This window comes from Symphalangus syndactylus, chromosome 14 (assembly GCF_028878055.3).
Source record: "Symphalangus syndactylus isolate Jambi chromosome 14, NHGRI_mSymSyn1-v2.1_pri, whole genome shotgun sequence".
NCBI lineage: Eukaryota > Metazoa > Chordata > Mammalia > Primates > Hylobatidae > Symphalangus > Symphalangus syndactylus.
In genome coordinates, this window is record NC_072436.2 from 30,111,348 (window position 1) to 30,130,137 (window position 18,790).

Genomic DNA, 18,790 nt, shown 5'->3' on the forward strand with positions numbered 1-18,790 from the left:
ACAATGAATTCAATTTGTTTTGTGTTCTGTTCAGGAACTTTGTATCTATGTTATTGAGTCAGATTGTCCTTCTAATTTTTTTCTCACGATGGCCCTGGATTTTTCTTTTTCTCAAAAATTTCCCCCAATATTTTAGATAAAAACCCAAAGACAATAGTGTTATGATTTATTGTGTACCCACCACCAAGCAACAACTATCATGACCTCAAGGCCTCTCTTGTTTTACCTGTCTCTCTCTTTATCTCTATCATGCTAGGTTATTTTGAAGTAAATCCTGAATATTTCATCTGTAAGTATTGTGCTATGTATCTTAAATGATAAGGATACTTTAAATAATATTATTTCAATATTATAATAACATCTGAACATGATATAGTCCCTTAACATTATCAAATGCTCACTTTTACCCAATTGTTTTATAATTATATTTTTTATTTAATTTGTTCAAATCAAGATCCAAACACGGTTCACACATTTTATTTGATTGATATATTTTTCACATGTTAAGAGTGATATGTTGTTTTATTTCCTTAAATTCACTTGCTGGGGAAATGTACTTATTTGTCCTGTAGAATTTCCCACCTTCTAAATTTTGCTGATGGTATTCCTACGTTGTAATATAATACCGTCTCCATGTCCTATATTTTCTGGAAATTGCCAGCTAGATGTTAACCAGAGATCTCAAACTGTTTTGATCTCAGGACCATTTTACACTCTTAAAAAATATTGAGGACACTCGAAAAAAAATTTTGTTCATGTGAGCTACTGATATTTATAATAATATATATTAAAAGAGAAAAGTTAAAAATATTCATTTACTAACTCACTTTGATCTTTTTTGAAAACATGTTAACAAAAGACCCATATGTCAGTAAGTAAAGTTTGTCTTGGTTTATTTTTCAAGTAAAAATGGTGTTCCATGAAATAGTGAATTAAAACTCAGTGTTACAAATTATTTCCCTCAAGACAACCATTATACTTTAGCATGTCAGCTTCCCATTTAGTCATACAGAATATTCCCTCTAGATGTATTCAAGGGTTGAGATTTACTGAAGCCAATTCACTACTCTGATTCATCAAGTTCAAGGGCATTTTCAAGTAAAAATGCCTTTATTTTGTTTCTTGCAAGTGCGTGGATATGAGCAATACAATTTGGTGCCACTGCCTTGATTAATGTTAAGGCACCAGAACTTCTATCCACCATTTCTTTTGCCTCATCAGTGCAAATGTCACCATAGTAAAAATGACAAATAACATTTTAGTATAATTATGAAAAATATAACTGCACAGCCACTCCGAACAGGCCCTGAAGACCTCCACTGGTGTGTAGATCACAATCTAAGAATGCTACTCTGAGATATCAAACTGTCAGCTCAGAATCACAATAAACCAAGGAACTATCTCTTGGTCTTCTCACACAAAGGTAGCTGGAAGGCAAATCTATTTAACTGCTGTTCCATAAGACCCTGGCTTGCCTAATGACTCACAAGATTATTTCAACCTTCTTTTACATCTTGCTGCAAAGTTGAAGTAGCAACTCTGAACCAGTGCTGCTGCTTCTGGTTTCTATTCTTTATTTCAACTAATACATTGTCTTTGCCAACACATCTAATTTTAATGCCCACCCAATTTTTATTTATTAATTTATTTTAAATGTTACTAGATAAGGTATAAAGAAATTCATATGTATGCCTATAGAAGTGAGTTCCTGGCAGGTTGATCAAAAGCAAACTTTTGACATTTTTCATAACTATGTAATATCATAATATTTTCTAAACTATGTAATACTAGGCTCACAAGACTGCCTTTATTCCCTTAAGTTTCTCAGAAGAAGATATCTGGAAGAGGGTGGGAAAAGTGCAAACTTCAACTGTTTGTGGGGAAAGTGCTGGCCTGCCACAGAGAAAAAGGCAACATCTGTAACAATTCCCAGCCTTTGCCAGGAAGAGTCTCCTCCCCTTGGCATAATCTTTTTGAACCAATGCCAAGCCCTCCCCATGACCCCTGTCCCACCTACATATTGCCGTTATTCACTCCAATGACCATCCCTGAGATCCTCTTATAAAAAACCTAGTCTTTCCTGACCAGACAAAGCATACCAGATCTCACCAGAGAGGTAAGTGGGAGCCGAGAGAAGATGAGACCTGGGGAGGCGCAACCTCACATGATACAGGAGAACCCATGGGAGGGTCCCTTCCTCAGGGAGCACAGGAGCTCTGAGACTCAGCAAGGGTGTCCTGGGAGGGCTCGGGGATGGGAGAGTACACAGATTCACAACTCATTCAGAACTGTAGAAGACAATGGATGTGACCAAGATCACTTTAGTCCTAGGGGACTACAGAAGGAAAAAGACATGAGGCAGCATGGTATCTGTGTGTCCTCTCACTGACCACACTTCCTTTAGTGACCCCTGATTGACTCCTCAAGTCGCAGACACCATGCTGCCTCCCATGGCCCTGCCCAGTGTGTCCTGGATGCTGCTTTCCTGCCTCATACTCCTGTCTCAGGTTCAAGGTGAGATTGCTCTGTCTCTATCACTGGGTTCCCTATGAATCCTCAGAGCCAAGAAAAGGAGGAAGGCTCCTGTGTGTCGTGTGAGGTAATGACATGGTGTCTAATGAACCTGCCTGCAGTTCTTGCATCATCACTCCTTCCTTCAGGTTAACTTGCAGTGGGAGGCTCCACGGTGGTCCACTCACAATGGAATGAGATGGCTTCCATTTAGTCAGTGGACTCTAATATACACTGGTGGGAAAGTGTGGAGGGTCAGTATTGAGATGTGGGGAGGGACAATGATTGGAGGACCCAATGTAGAGACAGCCCAGAATGAGGAGTGTTGAATGTTTGAATAAGGGGAAAGAGTAATAAGAGACTAGATGGTGGCCCATTTACTAGGGCAATTTTGAGATAAAGAACTTCTGAAAACACAAGGGAAGACAAAGGGGTGTCAGGAATGTGGTCTTCCTCCCCAAGGGCAGGCCTAGATATTCCCCAAAGTCCTCTCCCACCCACCCCCTACTCTTCATTTTACTCTCTCCCTTTTCTTCTACCCCAGGTGAAGAACCCCAGAAGGAACTGCCCTCTCCATGGATCCGCTGTCCCAAAGGCTCCAAGGCCTATGGCTCCCACTGCTATGCCTTGTTTTTGTCACCAAAATCCTGGATGGATGCAGATGTGAGTGGTTAGATGTGGGGTTGGAAGTGACAGGGGAAAGTCCATGCAGGTCTCAGGGGGAGGAGGGTCTCCATTCAGGAGAGTTCCTTGGGAATGAGGATGAACACGCTTATCTTTCACACAGTCCTCCTCCCACCTACCTTTGCCCTGTGCTCCCCCAGCAGGTCTCAGGCTCCCTCTCATTCTCTTTCTCCCCCTCAAAGCTGGCCTGCCAGAAGCGGCCCTCTGGAAACCTGGTGTCTGTGCTCAGTGGGGCTGAGGGATCCTTCGTGTCCTCCCTGGTGAGGAGCATTAGTAACAGCTACTCATACATCTGGATTGGGCTCCATGACCCCACACAGGTGCGAGTATATCCTCCCCTCTCTGTTACCTCTCAACGTGCTATTGTTGCCCAGGCCCACTTCCTGTCCCCTGTCCCTGCCCAGGAAGTACTTCAGGGAGCACTGGAGCTCAGATTCTGGGGGACATTTGGAAGAACAGGAAGTCCATGAGGCACCTGAAGAACTGAATTATATGGAGGTCCCTAGTCTTTAAATAAAATTAATCAGACTCTTGTAAAACTTTTACATAATTCTCACATGAATCCTAACAAATCAATTATCTGAGCTTCAGGGAGTCTGCATCTATTATTCTGAGGGAATTCTAAATTAAGATAGGATCAATTTTTGCCCCCACACAGAATAGACATTATCTTTGAGGTTCACAGGCTAATCACAAATGCTACAGCAATTATTGTTCTGCAAGTAACATAGTACTTTGAGTGATTCCAAACGTCTTGTGTTTATTGGCTGTGATTTTCCAATAGCAATGAGGAGTTAAGGAAGATGTTCCAATGCAGAGGACTCTAGGGCAGCATCTGGAAGAGCAGACCAAAATCCCTGACGTGGGGAGGAATCAGGTGTTACAGCTCAGGGGCCATGCAAAGAGAGCTGCTATGGCCATTTTCTTCACCTGGCTGCCTCCTCTTCTCTACAGGGCTCTGAGCCTGATGGAGATGGATGGGAGTGGAGTAGCACTGATGTGATGAATTACTTTGCATGGGAGAAAAATCCCTCCACCATCTTAAACCCTGGCCACTGTAGGAGCCTGTCAAGAAGTACAGGTAAGAAACAGAAGAGCTGCCTCTTCCCAGCACTTTCCGTTCCTCATCCCCAATTTCCTGATCTTCAGGAAATCCTTTTCACCTAGGAAATGCAGTGCTGATGTGCCTTCTCCCATCTCCTCTCATCTCTGCTTTCTTTGAGTCTCATTCTCCTGGGTTGAGAAACTGGTGAAGATGAGAGAGAAGCTTTAAATCCTAGGCTAAAATCTGGGATGCCTCTTCATTGGGTTCACAAGTTCCCCCAGCCCCATGCCTTTTATATTCTGTCTCCCTAGGATTTCTGAAGTGGAAAGATTATAACTATGATGCAAAGTTACCCTATGTCTGCAAGTTCAACGACTGGGGCAGGTGGGAAGTCAGCAGCCCGAGCTTGGTGTGCAGCTCATCATGGATATGAGACCGGTGTGAAGAGTCACCCTGGAAGAGAATATTCTCCCCAAACTGTCCTACCTGACCACCTTCTCCTGATCCTCCTCCTTTTTCCTTTTTCCTTTTTCCTCACCTTCATTTCAGGCTTTTCTCTGTCTTCCATATCCTGAGATCTCAGAGAATAATAATAAAAATGTTACTTTATACTTATATGCTTTTGTTTCATTCTTACAGTAAGAGCCTTTGGAAGAGGAGGGAGAAGTTGGGGGACGAAACATTGAGTCTTGGCTCCTCCCAATTTCACCCAGGGCTAAGGGGAAATTACTATATGAGTGTCCCCTTCAGTGTATTTATGATGAAGGTGTGGGCCCTGCTCAGGCAGGGTTTGTGTCATGAAGAAATGAAGACAGTGCTTCCCCACACACTCACCGCCCACACATTGTCCCTGATGTGACACAATCAGCCCTAGGGGAGTCTGATAATTACTTAAAACAGAACTTCTCAAATAATTTTCTGTGAAGGATCATTTTCTTCATTAATTTGCAATCTACCCTGCATGGTGACTTTTGTAAAATACAGTAAAAAAAGAATTACTTAAACTTCTGGTTACAATGTTGACATAAAGAGCTTTGGAGACGGTTACTCTTTTCTTTAAAACAAGAAAAATCTGAATAAACTTAAAATCAACAACTTTCCTTTGGGCTAATGAGAGAACTGAGGTAGCAGGGCAAGTTGGTACCCCAATATCTGGAAAAGCACCCAAATAAACAGAGTTGTTTACATTTCTGCTTATCTGGAGCAAAAGCCTCCAGAGCTACAAGCTGTTAGGAACATTTAAATGGTGATTTTGAAAAATTGCTGGATGTTGAGTACAGCTTGGCATTAAGAGTGAGAAACTCATGGAAGTTGCACTCCTAGGAAAGCCCTCACGCCTTCATGGATTTTACCTTCAGGAATCCCAACAGGTTCTCTTGGTGGAGAGTCAAAAATAATTCTCTCATGGCTTTGGCAGGAGGAGGAGAAAAGAAACCATTTCTAAATCAGCCCAGACCATTCTCAATAACAAAGGCCTACTTCCAGGTAAAAAGACCTTATGAGCTTCTTATCATGCCTAAGCACGAGTGCATTTACGTCCACTCCAACCACATCTAGCCTTCTCATCTTACCTAACAGAAAGAGAGCTAAGAAACATTTTTGAAAGTCATGACCCTGGGGCATAGACTCACAAAAATACTGAGATTTAATCATAAAATTATATGATACTTCCCCTTGCTCAGACACTACATCAATAGGGATCCAGTTTAATGACAATAGATCGCAACTGAGGAGCTGCAAGTACACTATTTAAGGAAGAATTATTAGGAAATGACAAAGGCAATAGGAGAGAAAAAACAAGGACACCAGAGAAATTTTAAGCCTCTTGCACCTACAGCTATAGCAAACATTAAACAGAAACTAAACCCAAGTGAGATTAATGAAAAGCCTTACACCAAAGGTCTTTTACTTCAGTTATTATTATTCAATACATCAAGTGAAGCTTTCAAGAGAAACTAAAAATTTTGCTGAACAATAAGAAAAAACATAATCTGAAGAGATAAAGCAAACATCAAAACCAGACTCAAATATGGTACAGATTTTGGAACTATTAGGAAACTTAAAATAACTATGATTGATGTGATAGGGCTTTGATGAAGAAAATGGACAATGGGAAAGAAAAGATGCACAATCTATGCAGAAAAATAGAAACTGTATAAAATAATCAACAGATAATGCTACACATCAAAAGCAATATAATAAAAACAAAGGAATTTTTTTTTTTAGAGATGGAGTCTCGGTCTGTCACCCAGGCTGGAGTGCAGTGGCACAATCTCGGCTCACTGCAACCTCTGCCTCCTGAGTTCAAGCGATTTTCCTGCCTCAGTCTCCTGAGTAGCTGGGAGTACAGGTGCCTGTCACCACACCCAGCTAATTTTTGTATTTTTAGTAGAGACCAGGTTTCACCAGAGACCAGAGGCCAGACTGGTCTCGAACTCCTGACCTCAGGTGATCCACCTGCCTCAGCCACCCAAACAGGATGTTTTTGAAGGGCTTATCTGTAGACTGGACCTGGCCAAGTAAAGAATCAGTAAGCTTGAAAATAGGTCAACAGAAACTTCTCAAACTGAAATGCAAAGAGAAAATAGAGTGAATAAGTAGAACAGAATATCCAAGAACAGTGGAATAATTTTTAAACTCTAATATGTATATAATTGCAATATAAGAAGAAAAAGAAACAAAAGAAAAATTTAAAGTAATAATGATCATGCATTTTCCAAAATTAATGACAGACACTAAACCCTAGATCCAAGCTCAGAGAACAGCAAGTAGAATAAATATCAAAAACCAATCCTAGGCATATCATATTCAGTCTTCAGAAAAACAAAGACTAAGAGAAAATCTTGAAAGAATCCAGAGAGTTTGGGGGACAGCTTACCCACAGAGGATCAAGGACAAGAATTAGAACAGATTTCTCGTCAGAAACCATTAGTGGAATAAACTACTTAACGAATTGGAAGGCGTAATGACCAAACTAGAATTTTATAGCCAGTAAAATTATCCTTCAAAAGTGAATGAGCAATAAAAGACTTTCTCTGACAAACAAAAAAGGGAATTCGTTTTCAGCAGAACTGCTTGGGAAGAAATATTGAAAGAAGTTTTTTTGGGGAGAAGGGAAATGATATAGGTCTGAAACTTAGATCTACTTAAAGAAGAGTATTAAAAAAAGGCATAAAAATGTTAAGTGAAATATTTTGTTTACTTTATTTTTCATCAAGCTAATAGATAACCATTGGCTTAAAGGAAATATAGTAACTGTTTTCTATGAGTGCAGCACATAAACAAGTGAGATGAATAACAGCAATGTCATAAGGGGTGAGAGGGAGAAATTTGGAGTGCTTTGTTCTAAGTTTCTGCACTACATGTGAAATACTATATATTATTTGACAGTGGACTTCCATTAGTTGTAAATGTATATTGCATACTCTACAGCAACTGCCATAAAAATTTAAAATAAAATACAATTAAGATACAAGAGAGTGAAAAAAATAGAATCATATAAATTGTTCAATTAAAACCAGAGAATGCATAAAAAGGGAAGAAAAAAATTGAACAGAGTAAATGATGTTATAGAAAACAGTTATAAACATGATAAATAGTATTCCAACTATATCAATAATCGCTTTAAACTTGGGTGATCTAAATGTATCAATTGAAAGAAAGAGATTGTCAGAGGGATTTTTTAAGAAAGATCCTACTGTATATTGTCTATCATAAAACCACTTGTAACACACATCCTCAGGTATGATCAAAGCAAAGGGATGGAGGAAGATATACCATGACAACATTAATCAAAAGAAAGCTTGAGTAGTATGTTAACTTCAGACAAATCAGATTTCAGAAAAGTATATAAATATTATTTGGAATCAAGAGGGGCATTACAAAATGATAAAAGGGGTCAATTCTCCAAAAGGACCTAACAATGTTTGACATGTATGTACCTAACAAGGGAACAAGATGCATGAGACAATTACTTATACAATTACAAGGAGAACTAGAGAAATCTTTTTTTGTACTTAGAGACTTCAACAGTTCTCTTTTTGTAATTGGTAGAACAAGTAAGCAGAAAATTAGGAACAGGGTTGACCTGAATAGCATTATCATTCAACTTGTTCTAATTGACACTTAAAGAATACTGCATCCAACAGCATAATACACATTTTTCTCACAGTCACATGGAGCATTTACCAAAAGAGACCACACTCCCAGGCATGAATTACACCTTAACAAATTTAAAAGTATAGAAATCATAGAAAGTATGCATCAGATCACAGTGGAATTAAACTGGAAATCAAAAACAGAAACACAGATGGGAGATTCCAAAATATTTGGAGTTAAAACAACACATTTCTAAATAACACATGGAAAAATAGAAGTCACAGACAAATTTTAAAAAAATAGTTTGAACTAAATGAAAATGAAAATACAACTTATTAAAATCTGTGGTATGTGATGAAAGCAGTGCTTAGAAGAAAATACATAATATTAGATGAATATATTAGAAAAGAAAAAATGATCTAAAATAAATAATCCAAACGTACTCTTTAGGAAACTACAGAAATAAAGGCTATTTAACTGTAAAGCAAGCAGAAGAAGAAACATAATAATAGAATAGAAATCAATGAATTTAAAAAGAGAAAAACAATGGAAAAAATAATAAAATAAAAAACTGATTTAAAAGATCAATAAAATTTAGGCATCTTTAGGCAGACTAACCATGAATAAAATAAGGTGGTGCAATTTAGTAATGTCAGAAATGAAAAAGAGATCAAGGAAGGCTGAAAAATGGCCTCCCTCCAAAGACCTTCTTCCTGGAATTTATGAATATGTTGTTACCTTAAATGGCAAAATGTACTTTGCAGATGTGATTGCATTAAGAATCTTAAGATAGGGTGATTATTCTGGATGCATGAGTACAATCACAAGGTCTTTATGAGAGAGAGGCAGAAAGTCAGAGGGGAGAAAAAGATTATGCAGCTTTATTTGAAGATGGCTGAAAGGGCCACATGCAGCCTCTAAAAGCTGGAATAGGCAAGAATGGATTTTCTTCTTGTGCCTCCAGAAGGAACCAGTCATGCCAACATCTTGATTTTAGACCTGTAAATGTCTTGACGACTTCTGTTCTTCAGTACTGAAAGAAAATAAATGCATGCTGTTTAAGCAGCTGTGTTTCAGGGAATTTGCTACAGTAGCAATAGGAACCTAATACAGAGGTCATCACTACTGAATCCACCAACGAAAAAAAGATAGTAGGTTGCCTGTTTACTCTGATGATAGTTTCTTTTGCTGTGCTGAAGCTCTTTAGTTTAATTAGATCCGATTTGTCAATTTGCAACCTACTGAATGGGCGAAAATTTTTGCAATCTATCCATCTGACAAATGGCTAATATCCAGAATCTACAAAGAACTTAAACAAATTTACAAGAAAAAAACAAACAACCCCATCAAAAAGTGAGCGAAGGATATGAACAGACACTTCTCCAAAGAAAGCATTTATGCAGCCAACAAATATATATGAAAAAAAGCTCATCATCACTGATCATTAAAGAAATGCAAATCAAAACCACAATGAGATACTATCTCATGCCAGTTAGAATGGTGATCATTAAAAAGTCAGGAAACAACAGATGCTGGAGAGGATGTGGAGAAACAGGAACACTTTTACACTGTCAGTGGGAGTGTAAATTAGTTCAACCATTGTGGAAGACAGTGTGACAATTCCTCAAGGATCTAGAACCAGAAATACCATTTGACTCAGCCATCCCATTACTGGGTATATACCCAAAGGATTATAAATCATTCTATGATAAAGACACATGCACATGTATGTTTATTGCAGCACTATTCACAACAGCAAAGACTTGGAACCAACCCAAATGCCCATTACTGATAGACCGGATAAAGAAAATGTGGCAAATATATACCATGGAATACTATGCAGCCATAAAAAAGAATGAGTTCATTGTCCTTTGCAGGGACATGGATGAAGCTGGAAACCATCATTCTCAGCACATTAACTCAGGAACAGAAAACCAAACACTGCATGTTCTCACTCATAAGTGGGAGCTGAACAATGAGAACACATGGACACAGGGAGGGGAACATCACACACCGGGACCTGTCGGGGGGTGGGGGCCTAGGGGAGGGATAGCATTAGGAAAAAATACCTAATGTAGATGGGTTGACGAGTGCAGCAAACAACCATAGCACGTGTATACCTATGTAACAAACCTGCACATTCTGCACATGTATCCCAGAACTTAAAGTATAATAATAACTTTTAAAAGACAGTAAAGGAATACTACAAACAACTCTATGTCCCAAAATTTGTAATTTAGATAAAATAAATTAGTTTCTTGAAAGATACAAATCATTAAAACTCAAGTAGAAATAGATAATCTCAATAGGCCTATATTCGTTAAATAAATTTAATCAGTAATTTAAATCCTTCCAAAAGAGAAAACACAGGTGTAGATCATTTTACTGGTGAATTCTACTGAACATTTAAAAAAGAAATGATACCAATTGTTTGTAATTTCTTTCAGAAAATTGAAACAAGTACATCGATACAATAACTGTGTAAATCTAAAACTATTCTAGGAATTAAATTTAAAAAAACAAATTAATAAAAATGAAATATAAAACAAAAACATATGTAAGACCTTTTTGTTTTTTAATTTTTTGATTCAATAAAAATTGTCATGCTCGTATACATTTTTCTAAAATCCTTCTTTCAATTTCTGTGCCTACCTTGCCATGAACAAGTAGCACACAGGCTTGGGAACCAGGATCATTCCACGAACTACATGGTTAGTTGCCTTGTTTCTACAGGACTGAATAGACTCACTTTCTTAAGTTAGTGTCACAAAACGCCCCAGTGGGTTTTTTATCCTGTGGCCTAGAAATATATTCTCGCCTCAGTCAGGACTAGAGTTAGTAAGACAATATTTGGCATAATTTCTGTTAATATTTATTGAATAAATAAGAAATGGAATAAATAAAGCTTTATTTGAAAAGCACCACTTAGATGAAAAAAGAAGAAAGACCAGATTTTCAATGAATCTAAATATATTTAGATTATTATATTACTCACCACATTGTGTCCGGAATTGGTGGGTTCTTGGTCTCACTGACTTCAAGAATGAAGCCGCGGATCCCCGCGGTGAGTGTTACAGCTCTTAAGGTGGCGCGTCTGGAGTTGTTCCTTCCTTCTGATGTTCAGATGTGTTCAGAGTTCCTTCTGGTGGGTTCGTGGTCTCGCTGGCTCAGGAATGAAGCTGCAGACCTTCGCGGTGTTACAGCTCTTAAGGCGGCGCATCTGGAGTTGTTTGTTCCTCCTGGTGGGCTCGTGGTCTCGCTGGCTTCAGGAGCGAAGCTGTAGACCTTCGTGGTGAGTGTTACAGCTCTTAAGGCGGCGCGTCTGGAGTTGTTCATTCCTCCCGGTGGGCTCGTGGTCTCGCTGGTTTCAGGAGTGAGGCTGCAGACCTTCGCGGTGAGTGTTACAGCTCATAAATGCAGTGTGGACCCAAAGAGTGAGCAGTAGCAAGATTTATTGCAAAGAGTGAAAGAACAAAGCTTCCACAGCGTGGAAGGTGACTCGAGCGGGTTGCCACTGCTGGCTCGGGCAGCCTGCTTTTATTCTCTTATCTGGCCCCACCCACGTCCTGCTGATTGGTAGAGCCGAGTGGTCTGTTTTGACAGGGCGCTGATTGGTGCGTTTACCATCCCTGAGCTAGACATAAAGGTTCTCCACGTCCCCATCAGATCAGTTAGATACAGAGTATGGACACAAAGGTTCTCCAAGGCCCCACCAGAGCAGCCAGACACAGAGTGTCGATTGGTGCATCCACAAACCTCGAGCTAGACACGGGGTGCTGATTGCTGTGTTTACAATCCCTGAGCTAGACATAAAGGTTCTCCACATCTCCACCAGACTCAGGAGCCCAGCTGGCTTCACCCAGTGGATCCTGCACCGGGACTGCAGGTGGAGCTGCCTGCCAGTCCTGCGCCCTGTGCCCGCACTCCTCAGGTCGATGGGACTGGGTGCCGTGGAGCAGGGGGTGGCGCTCGTCGGGGAGGCTCCGGCTGCACAGGAGCCCATGGAGGGGGTGGGAGGCTCAGGCGTGGCGGGCTGCAGGTCCCGAGCCCTGCCCCGCGGGAAGGCAGCTAAGGCCTGGTGAGAAATCAAGCGCAGCGCCGGTGGGCTGGCACTGCTGGGGGACCCAGTACACCCTCCGCAGCCGCTGGCTTGGGTGCTAAGCCCCTCATTGCCCGGGGCCGGCAGGGCCGGCCGGCTGCTCCGAGTGAGGGGGCCGCCAAGACCACGCCCACCCGGAAGGCCAGCTGGCCCGCAAGCACCGCCTGCAGCCCCGGTTCCCGCTCGCGCCTCTCCCTCCACACCTCCCTGCAAGCTGAGGGAGCCGGCTCCCGCCTTGGCCAGCCCAGAAAGGGACTCCCACAGTGCAGCGGTGGGCTGAAGGGCTCCTCAAGTGCCACCAAAGTGGGAGCCCAGGCAGAGGAGGTGCTGAGAGCGAGCGAGGGCTGTGAGGACTGCCAGCATGCTGTCACCTCTCAACATCACTGACGTCACATTCCTAGCTTTATATCTTGTGTAAAAATGGAGTAATAGGCCAAATGCCCTCATTTGAACAGGCACAGAATGCTGGAAGACATCTACAGGGACCTGGGGCAACTCAGTATTGCTGCATATGTAGGTTTGTGAGATAAAATAAAAGCACAGTCCCAGTTAAACTTAAATGTAGGTGACCAGCAAATAGTTGCTTAGTATAAGTGTGTCCCAAATATCATATGTTTGCTTAATCTGGCAATGTTTATGCAGGGATTTTCATTCTCAAATAAATAGATAAGATGAATGGGCAGTGTATAAATTGATGTTTGGCAAGTTCCCTATACCTGTTCCAAGACAGGCTGCCTATCTGCAATAAAAGAGGAACCCTGACCCACCTGAAAATTGACTATATGTCCATTTAGTACTTTTGGTGGAGATTTTTTCTATTATTATCTGTCACATAGTTAGGGTTTGCTTTTTCTTTATTCCCTAAAACAGCTTGTATAGTATTAGAAATATCTGTTTCTTGGTAGTTTGTACAACTCTTGAAAACTCTGGACCTAAAGCTTTCTTTGTGAGAATATTTTAAAATATAAATGGAATTTCTTTAATAGGTGTAGTAGGACTTTCAAGATATTCTTACTGTTCCCCTGGAAGAATTAAGAACTTTTGAATCCAGGGCTGGGCTCAGTGGCTCATGTCTGTAATCCCAGCACTTTGGGAGGTTGAGGCAGGCAGATTACTTGAGGTCAGGAGTTCGAGACCAGCCTGGCCAACATGGTGAAACCCGTCTCTGTTAATATACAAAAATTAGCTGGGCGTGGTGGCATGTGCCTATAATCCCAGCTACTTGTGAGGCTGAGGCAGGAGAATTGCTCGAACCCGGGAGGCAGAGGTTGCAGTGAGCCAAGATTGCACAGTTCAGCCTGGGCCACAAAGTGATAATCTGTCTCGAAAAAAAAAGAAAAAGAGAATTTTTAATCCCATGCATTAAAAAAGGAAAAGAAGCCTATTTGAAGGTAGCATGATTAAAAAACAAATAATGACAATGGCCCCTAGTATCCTGTCCTCCAACACCTTCACTGGTTTTAAAGTGGATGACAGAGCAGTCCAGCCCACCATTTGCCTAATATATAGAGTGTTAAAGATAGAGTGTTAATAGCTCCTCCAGTGCTCTTCTAGGCTGTATGGGTGACCATGTTCTCCATCCTGTGAAAGTAGTGAAGATAGATCTATGGTATATTGTCCTAATTAGATAAATGCAATGCTAACTGCCGTAGTCCCAGGTTGTTTCGATAGCTCAGCAAGTATATGTTTCTTGCTTCTTCTGTCCATCATGAAAAAAACATGTTTTCATAGGTTGTTCTCTTTAAAGTCCCTTACATTGGTGAGGAGGGCTGGATGCATGTATTTAGAAGGAAAGAGAAGACAGCATATCTCCCATTGACATAGTTTTTTCTAAATACAATAAAAAGAAAATAAAATCAAACTACACTAAGATCAATTACCTTTTCTTAATTTAAAAGTTATAGCATTCCCTAGGAGAGGGTCACATCCATGGGAAGCCTGTAGACAAAAAGAGAAAGTGATGAGTATGACAGGTAAAATTGTTCCATGTATAAAAGGTTTCTTTGCTGCCATTTCATTGCTGTCAAATCAGGAATGAAAAATAATATTATACACAAGAATAGTGAGCCAGTGACTTGATAAGCAATAGTATTTACTCAAGAAAATAAGGTCTATTTGTGTATGCATACTGACAGCTCTCAGTACTTTCTGCCAGGAGGGCTGATGCCTTTAACATGGGTAGAAACCCATGGCTTTTAGCTTCAAGGTGGTTTAAAAGGGAAGTGAAACAGAAGGAATTTTGAACACAGCAGGAAGTTTGTTATGGGAAGCCTTGGGGTCTTTCCAGTGTTGGTTCTCATTTTGGGAACTCACTTATTTATCACCATTATTATCCATGTCTATAGCTTCAGCTCAGCAATAAGGGTGAAGTGCAAAGGGAATTGGACTGGAAGTCAGTAAACTAGGCTTAGATTTCTACTATACCTCTCCTGACCTACGGATACATGCTGTCCCTTGTTCTTTAAGAAAGACAAATCCAGAATGTTCATTTCAGCCCAAGAAGATTTGCAAACACCAGCTGGTATTGAAGCAATTTGTTTGAAACATTCACTCTTGACCAGGTTTTCTCATTCCAGCTTTGCTAATGATTTGTTCTTGTTTTTCACTACCCCCAAGATCTTTGCCCTGAAATAAAACTTTGAACTCTATTTCTGGTATCTCCAGACTTAGTGCTTGTAGGTTCTTTTCCAGTTGAATTAAATATATGTAATGATACTCTTGGATCTAACAATCTGTAACATATGATATAAAGCATGTAATATACATATTACATACATATATACAGTTATTTACAAAGCATTAAACTTTAACATACCAAGTTATAGACCAGGAACTTCTCAATTGAGTGACAATTTGTCTAATACTATCAGACTAGTACTATGGCCACAAATGGCTTGCCCCTCATTGGTGTACATAAGCAGATTTAGGGTGTATGTTAGATTCAATATATCATGCCTTTGACATGAATCAAAAGCCACCAGTACCTTCAAGAATAGCACATTAACACCACCACTCCCACCCAAGTTAAAACATTTCCCTGTCTCCTTCCTTTGCGTACACACATTGTAGGCTCTGATTTGGGGCCGACAATGCTCACACAATTAGGAATCTCTTTTTATTTTTATTTTTTTTATTTTTGAGACAGGGTCTCACTCTGTCACCCAGACTGGAGTGCAAGTGGTGCAATCTCAGCTCACTGCAGCCTTGACCTCTCAGGCTGAAGAGATCCTCCCACCTGAGCCTCCCAAGTGGCTGGGACCACACATGTGCACTACCACGCCCAGCTAATTTTTGTAATTTTTGGAGAGATGCAGTTTCACCATGTTGTCCAGGCTGGTCTCAAACTTCTGAGCTCAAGTGATCCAACTGCCTTGACCTTCTAAAGTGCTGGGGTTACAAGTGTAAACCACTGTGCCCAGCCAGGAATGTTATGTTTATACTGGTACCTTCAGCACTAGCATCTTCTGCTCTTTTGCTTAATATAGGACTTTGGCCTTTTTATTCTTCCCTTCACTAGATGCATCTGCTTCCCTTCACCTGTTTTACCAATTTTGATGCTTTTGTCTGTGACAGAATATCCAACCATAAGCAGTTTAAATAACATAGAGATGTAATGACTCACTTAAGAAATCTGACAACAGGGTTTTCTAGGGTTTGACAAAAGCTCAAGAATATCAGGACTTGAGGTTGACCTCTCTATGATAATCTTGGTCTTTCCCTCTTTGATGCAAAATGGCCACAGCAGCCTAAGTATCATATCCTGATATGACAATTTTCAATGCAATAAAGAAGCAAAGAAGAGAGAAAAATAAGACTTTCTTCTCATACATTCTTTCTTATTAGGGAGAAACCTCTAGTGGACATAATCTTACATTTCACTGGCCAAAGATGGGTTGCAGTTCTCAAATCAACTACCAGAAAAGGGATTGGGATCACCAGAATTTACTTTGACCAATCAGGATTTATCCCCATGTGACTGAACATACTGTTTTCCTATGAAAATGGGGTCTCGTTATCAAAATTAGAGGTGAATAGCTGTTATTAAATCAATTAACAATATCTACTACACCTAGATCAACATGTAAATACCTGAGATACTAATCACAAGAATCTTTTGCTTAATTCATAGTCTTTATTCATGAATATTTTGTTCCCTGAACGAGTTTTGTAAATTTTCTTTCTCTGGTGAACTTTCATAAGCCTTTCTGTCTAGAAGTCCAGAAGAGGTAGGCAGGCAATTTCTGCGTCTTCTTCCTCTGTATCCATTCTGTCCCATGGAACCCTCCATAATTTAATTCCTTCCAGCCAGTCCAGACCTGTACTTCTCCAGACACAGTTAATAAAAACGTCCCTCTCCCTAACACTTGTAATTTCTTATTTTCTATCTCTAAAAACGACTCCTCCAGGATTCCTGGAAAAGAAGGTAGGAGTGACCCAGCTTGTGTGTTGGCCCCCGATGCTTATAATTTGTGTGAGACACTTTGTGTTATATCTAGTATTTGAATTCTCCACAATTTCCTTCTTAAATTCATACTCTCACTGGGGTGCAGACAGCTCAAAGGTGTCTTGCCTGAGATAGGATGCAGGCTTCTTTCAGGCTGATTTCGTTAAGGTTATTTGGATATAAGACATTGACATGCATTCTAACTTACTGACATTAGAGAAGATGATTTTGGAAGGGCAAGGGTTTATCTCAATGTACCCAAGATTAGGCATATAGCTAAGTTTCACGAGGAACTAGGGAAAAAAGGAGCAAAGTTAGGAAATTAAATTATTCTCTCATTCCTTTTCTCTCTTGTCTCTGCTAATTTCACTGCATCTGGTTCATACTCTTTCAGCCAATCTGTTTGCTTGCTTTTGTAGTGCAAACAGAGTAATGAAACATGGATAATCCATTACCAGATTTTCACTCCAAGGATTCAAAACCTTTATTATATTCTTGGTGAACAAATTCCTTTTTAGAAAAATATATGTTTAGTCCAGCTAAGACTGGGTGTTCACCACAGTCCAGTCCCCTGGACCAAAAATTTGAGTCTTCTTATTATGGTTGCTACACCTGCCTCTTAAGCAGGACTTGTGGGTGACAGCCTGCTCTCAGAGAAGGGGAGCAGAAAGCTACTCCAGGAAGTGTTTGCTGCAGAGAACACAACTGTTGTCCGAGTAAGCCTCTCCTGCTGGCCTTGGCTTGTTTTCTGACCTAGATTTCTTTCCTTAGATATTGTTATATTGCCCCAGGGATCGTATCACCTTGGACTGTTCTTCAGATTTCCAAAAGTTGTCCAACTGGCTTCTGTGCTCACTACTCTTACTGCATTTACCCAATCCTAACCTGTGTATAAAATTATGTATCTAACATGTTGAGATTTGCATTTCTACTAGTCACTGTCTGTGAGTTAATGAATTGGACAAAATATTTTTCCCAGTTGGATCAGCAAATCCTCCCTCATAAGCTCCTGGGCCCCTAATGGTGCCCTCTACCACTGACTTTACTCTCCATCTGGACTGCAGGAGACAAAATCACTTGATAGCAATAGCAGGCCCGAAGAGCATCTGGATAACAGTTAGCTAAACCAAGCTACTCTATTTCCTAACATCCCTGGATATAACTTCATAATTCGCCCTTTTAGCTTTAATAGAGTTATTTCCTCTTTACCTCCAAAATTCCTACCCTCAAACCATATTTGTCTATTCTTCTTAAGTTGCTTTTAAGGTACACCTCCAGGATGCCATTGCCTACCTGTATAAATCTTTGTTAAGTTTTGTGTGTATATTTGGCATTGAGATTTATTTGTGAATTTTCTTCTCATGTATAAAGCAGAATTTCTCAAAATCTCATCCCTTGGTATAGTCGTTTTAGGAGTTTCATTAGCTACTTCTAGATTTGTTTAATTTTGTTGTATGTGTATATTTTGGAAATACTCCTTCCATGATTAAATTAAGCAAACACTGAATTATGCAAACTTACGCTGGTTTCTTCACTGCAAGATTTTTCCAAGTCATTATATGCAAATGTGTTAGGAAAATAAAAGAAGTAATAAAAGAAAAATAAAAAAAGGTTTGCAGGTCATCAGATATTTGGTCATAGGAAGCTTTTGTGTGCTTGTCTCTGTGTCTCTATTTGGGAGAAATACCAATTTGCAGATCACAAGCTTAATACAGTTTTAATAATAGTCTAAAGCATGGTTTTTCAAAGCATGGGTTGCAGTTTGTTGGTGGTTGAATTCAGTGGGTAAAACTAACATAATTTTCTAAAGGAAAGTAGAATCGAATAGAAAATGCCACAGTATACTCCACAAATTTAGGGAAACACTGTTTTGTGAAATTTTTATTTTAGTTATATATGAATGTATGAG

General features: G+C 39.9%; 2 protein-coding genes across 5 annotated transcripts in view; both read left to right on the forward strand.

The window, feature by feature from the left end:
- Window positions 1-2,032: 2,032 nt before the first annotated feature.
- LOC129462436 (regenerating islet-derived protein 3-gamma) lies at window positions 2,033-4,855 on the forward strand. 4 transcript variants are annotated; one of them, XM_055242404.2, is made up of 6 exons: window positions 2,033-2,116; window positions 2,405-2,514; window positions 3,056-3,174; window positions 3,378-3,515; window positions 4,150-4,276; window positions 4,552-4,855. In XM_055242404.2, exons 2-6 carry the CDS (start codon window positions 2,439-2,441, stop codon window positions 4,671-4,673), a joined length of 582 nt encoding a protein of 193 aa, XP_055098379.1. In that variant the 5' UTR covers window positions 2,033-2,116; window positions 2,405-2,438; the 3' UTR covers window positions 4,674-4,855. The 4 variants fall into 4 exon arrangements, with proteins under 4 accessions (XP_055098379.1, XP_055098377.1, XP_055098378.1 ...); XM_055242402.1 differs by having other exon boundaries at window positions 2,035-2,116; window positions 2,326-2,514; XM_055242403.2 differs by having other exon boundaries at window positions 2,035-2,116; window positions 2,428-2,514.
- Window positions 4,856-12,868: 8,013 nt separating this feature from the next.
- LOC129462047 (lithostathine-1-alpha-like) overlaps window positions 12,869-18,790 on the forward strand; it is a 70,577-nt gene continuing 64,655 nt past the window's right edge. Inside the window, exon 1 of the mRNA XM_055241663.2 lies at window positions 12,869-12,950. The gene's annotated coding sequence lies outside the window, so the exon portion shown is untranslated. The remainder of the gene's footprint in view (window positions 12,951-18,790) is intronic.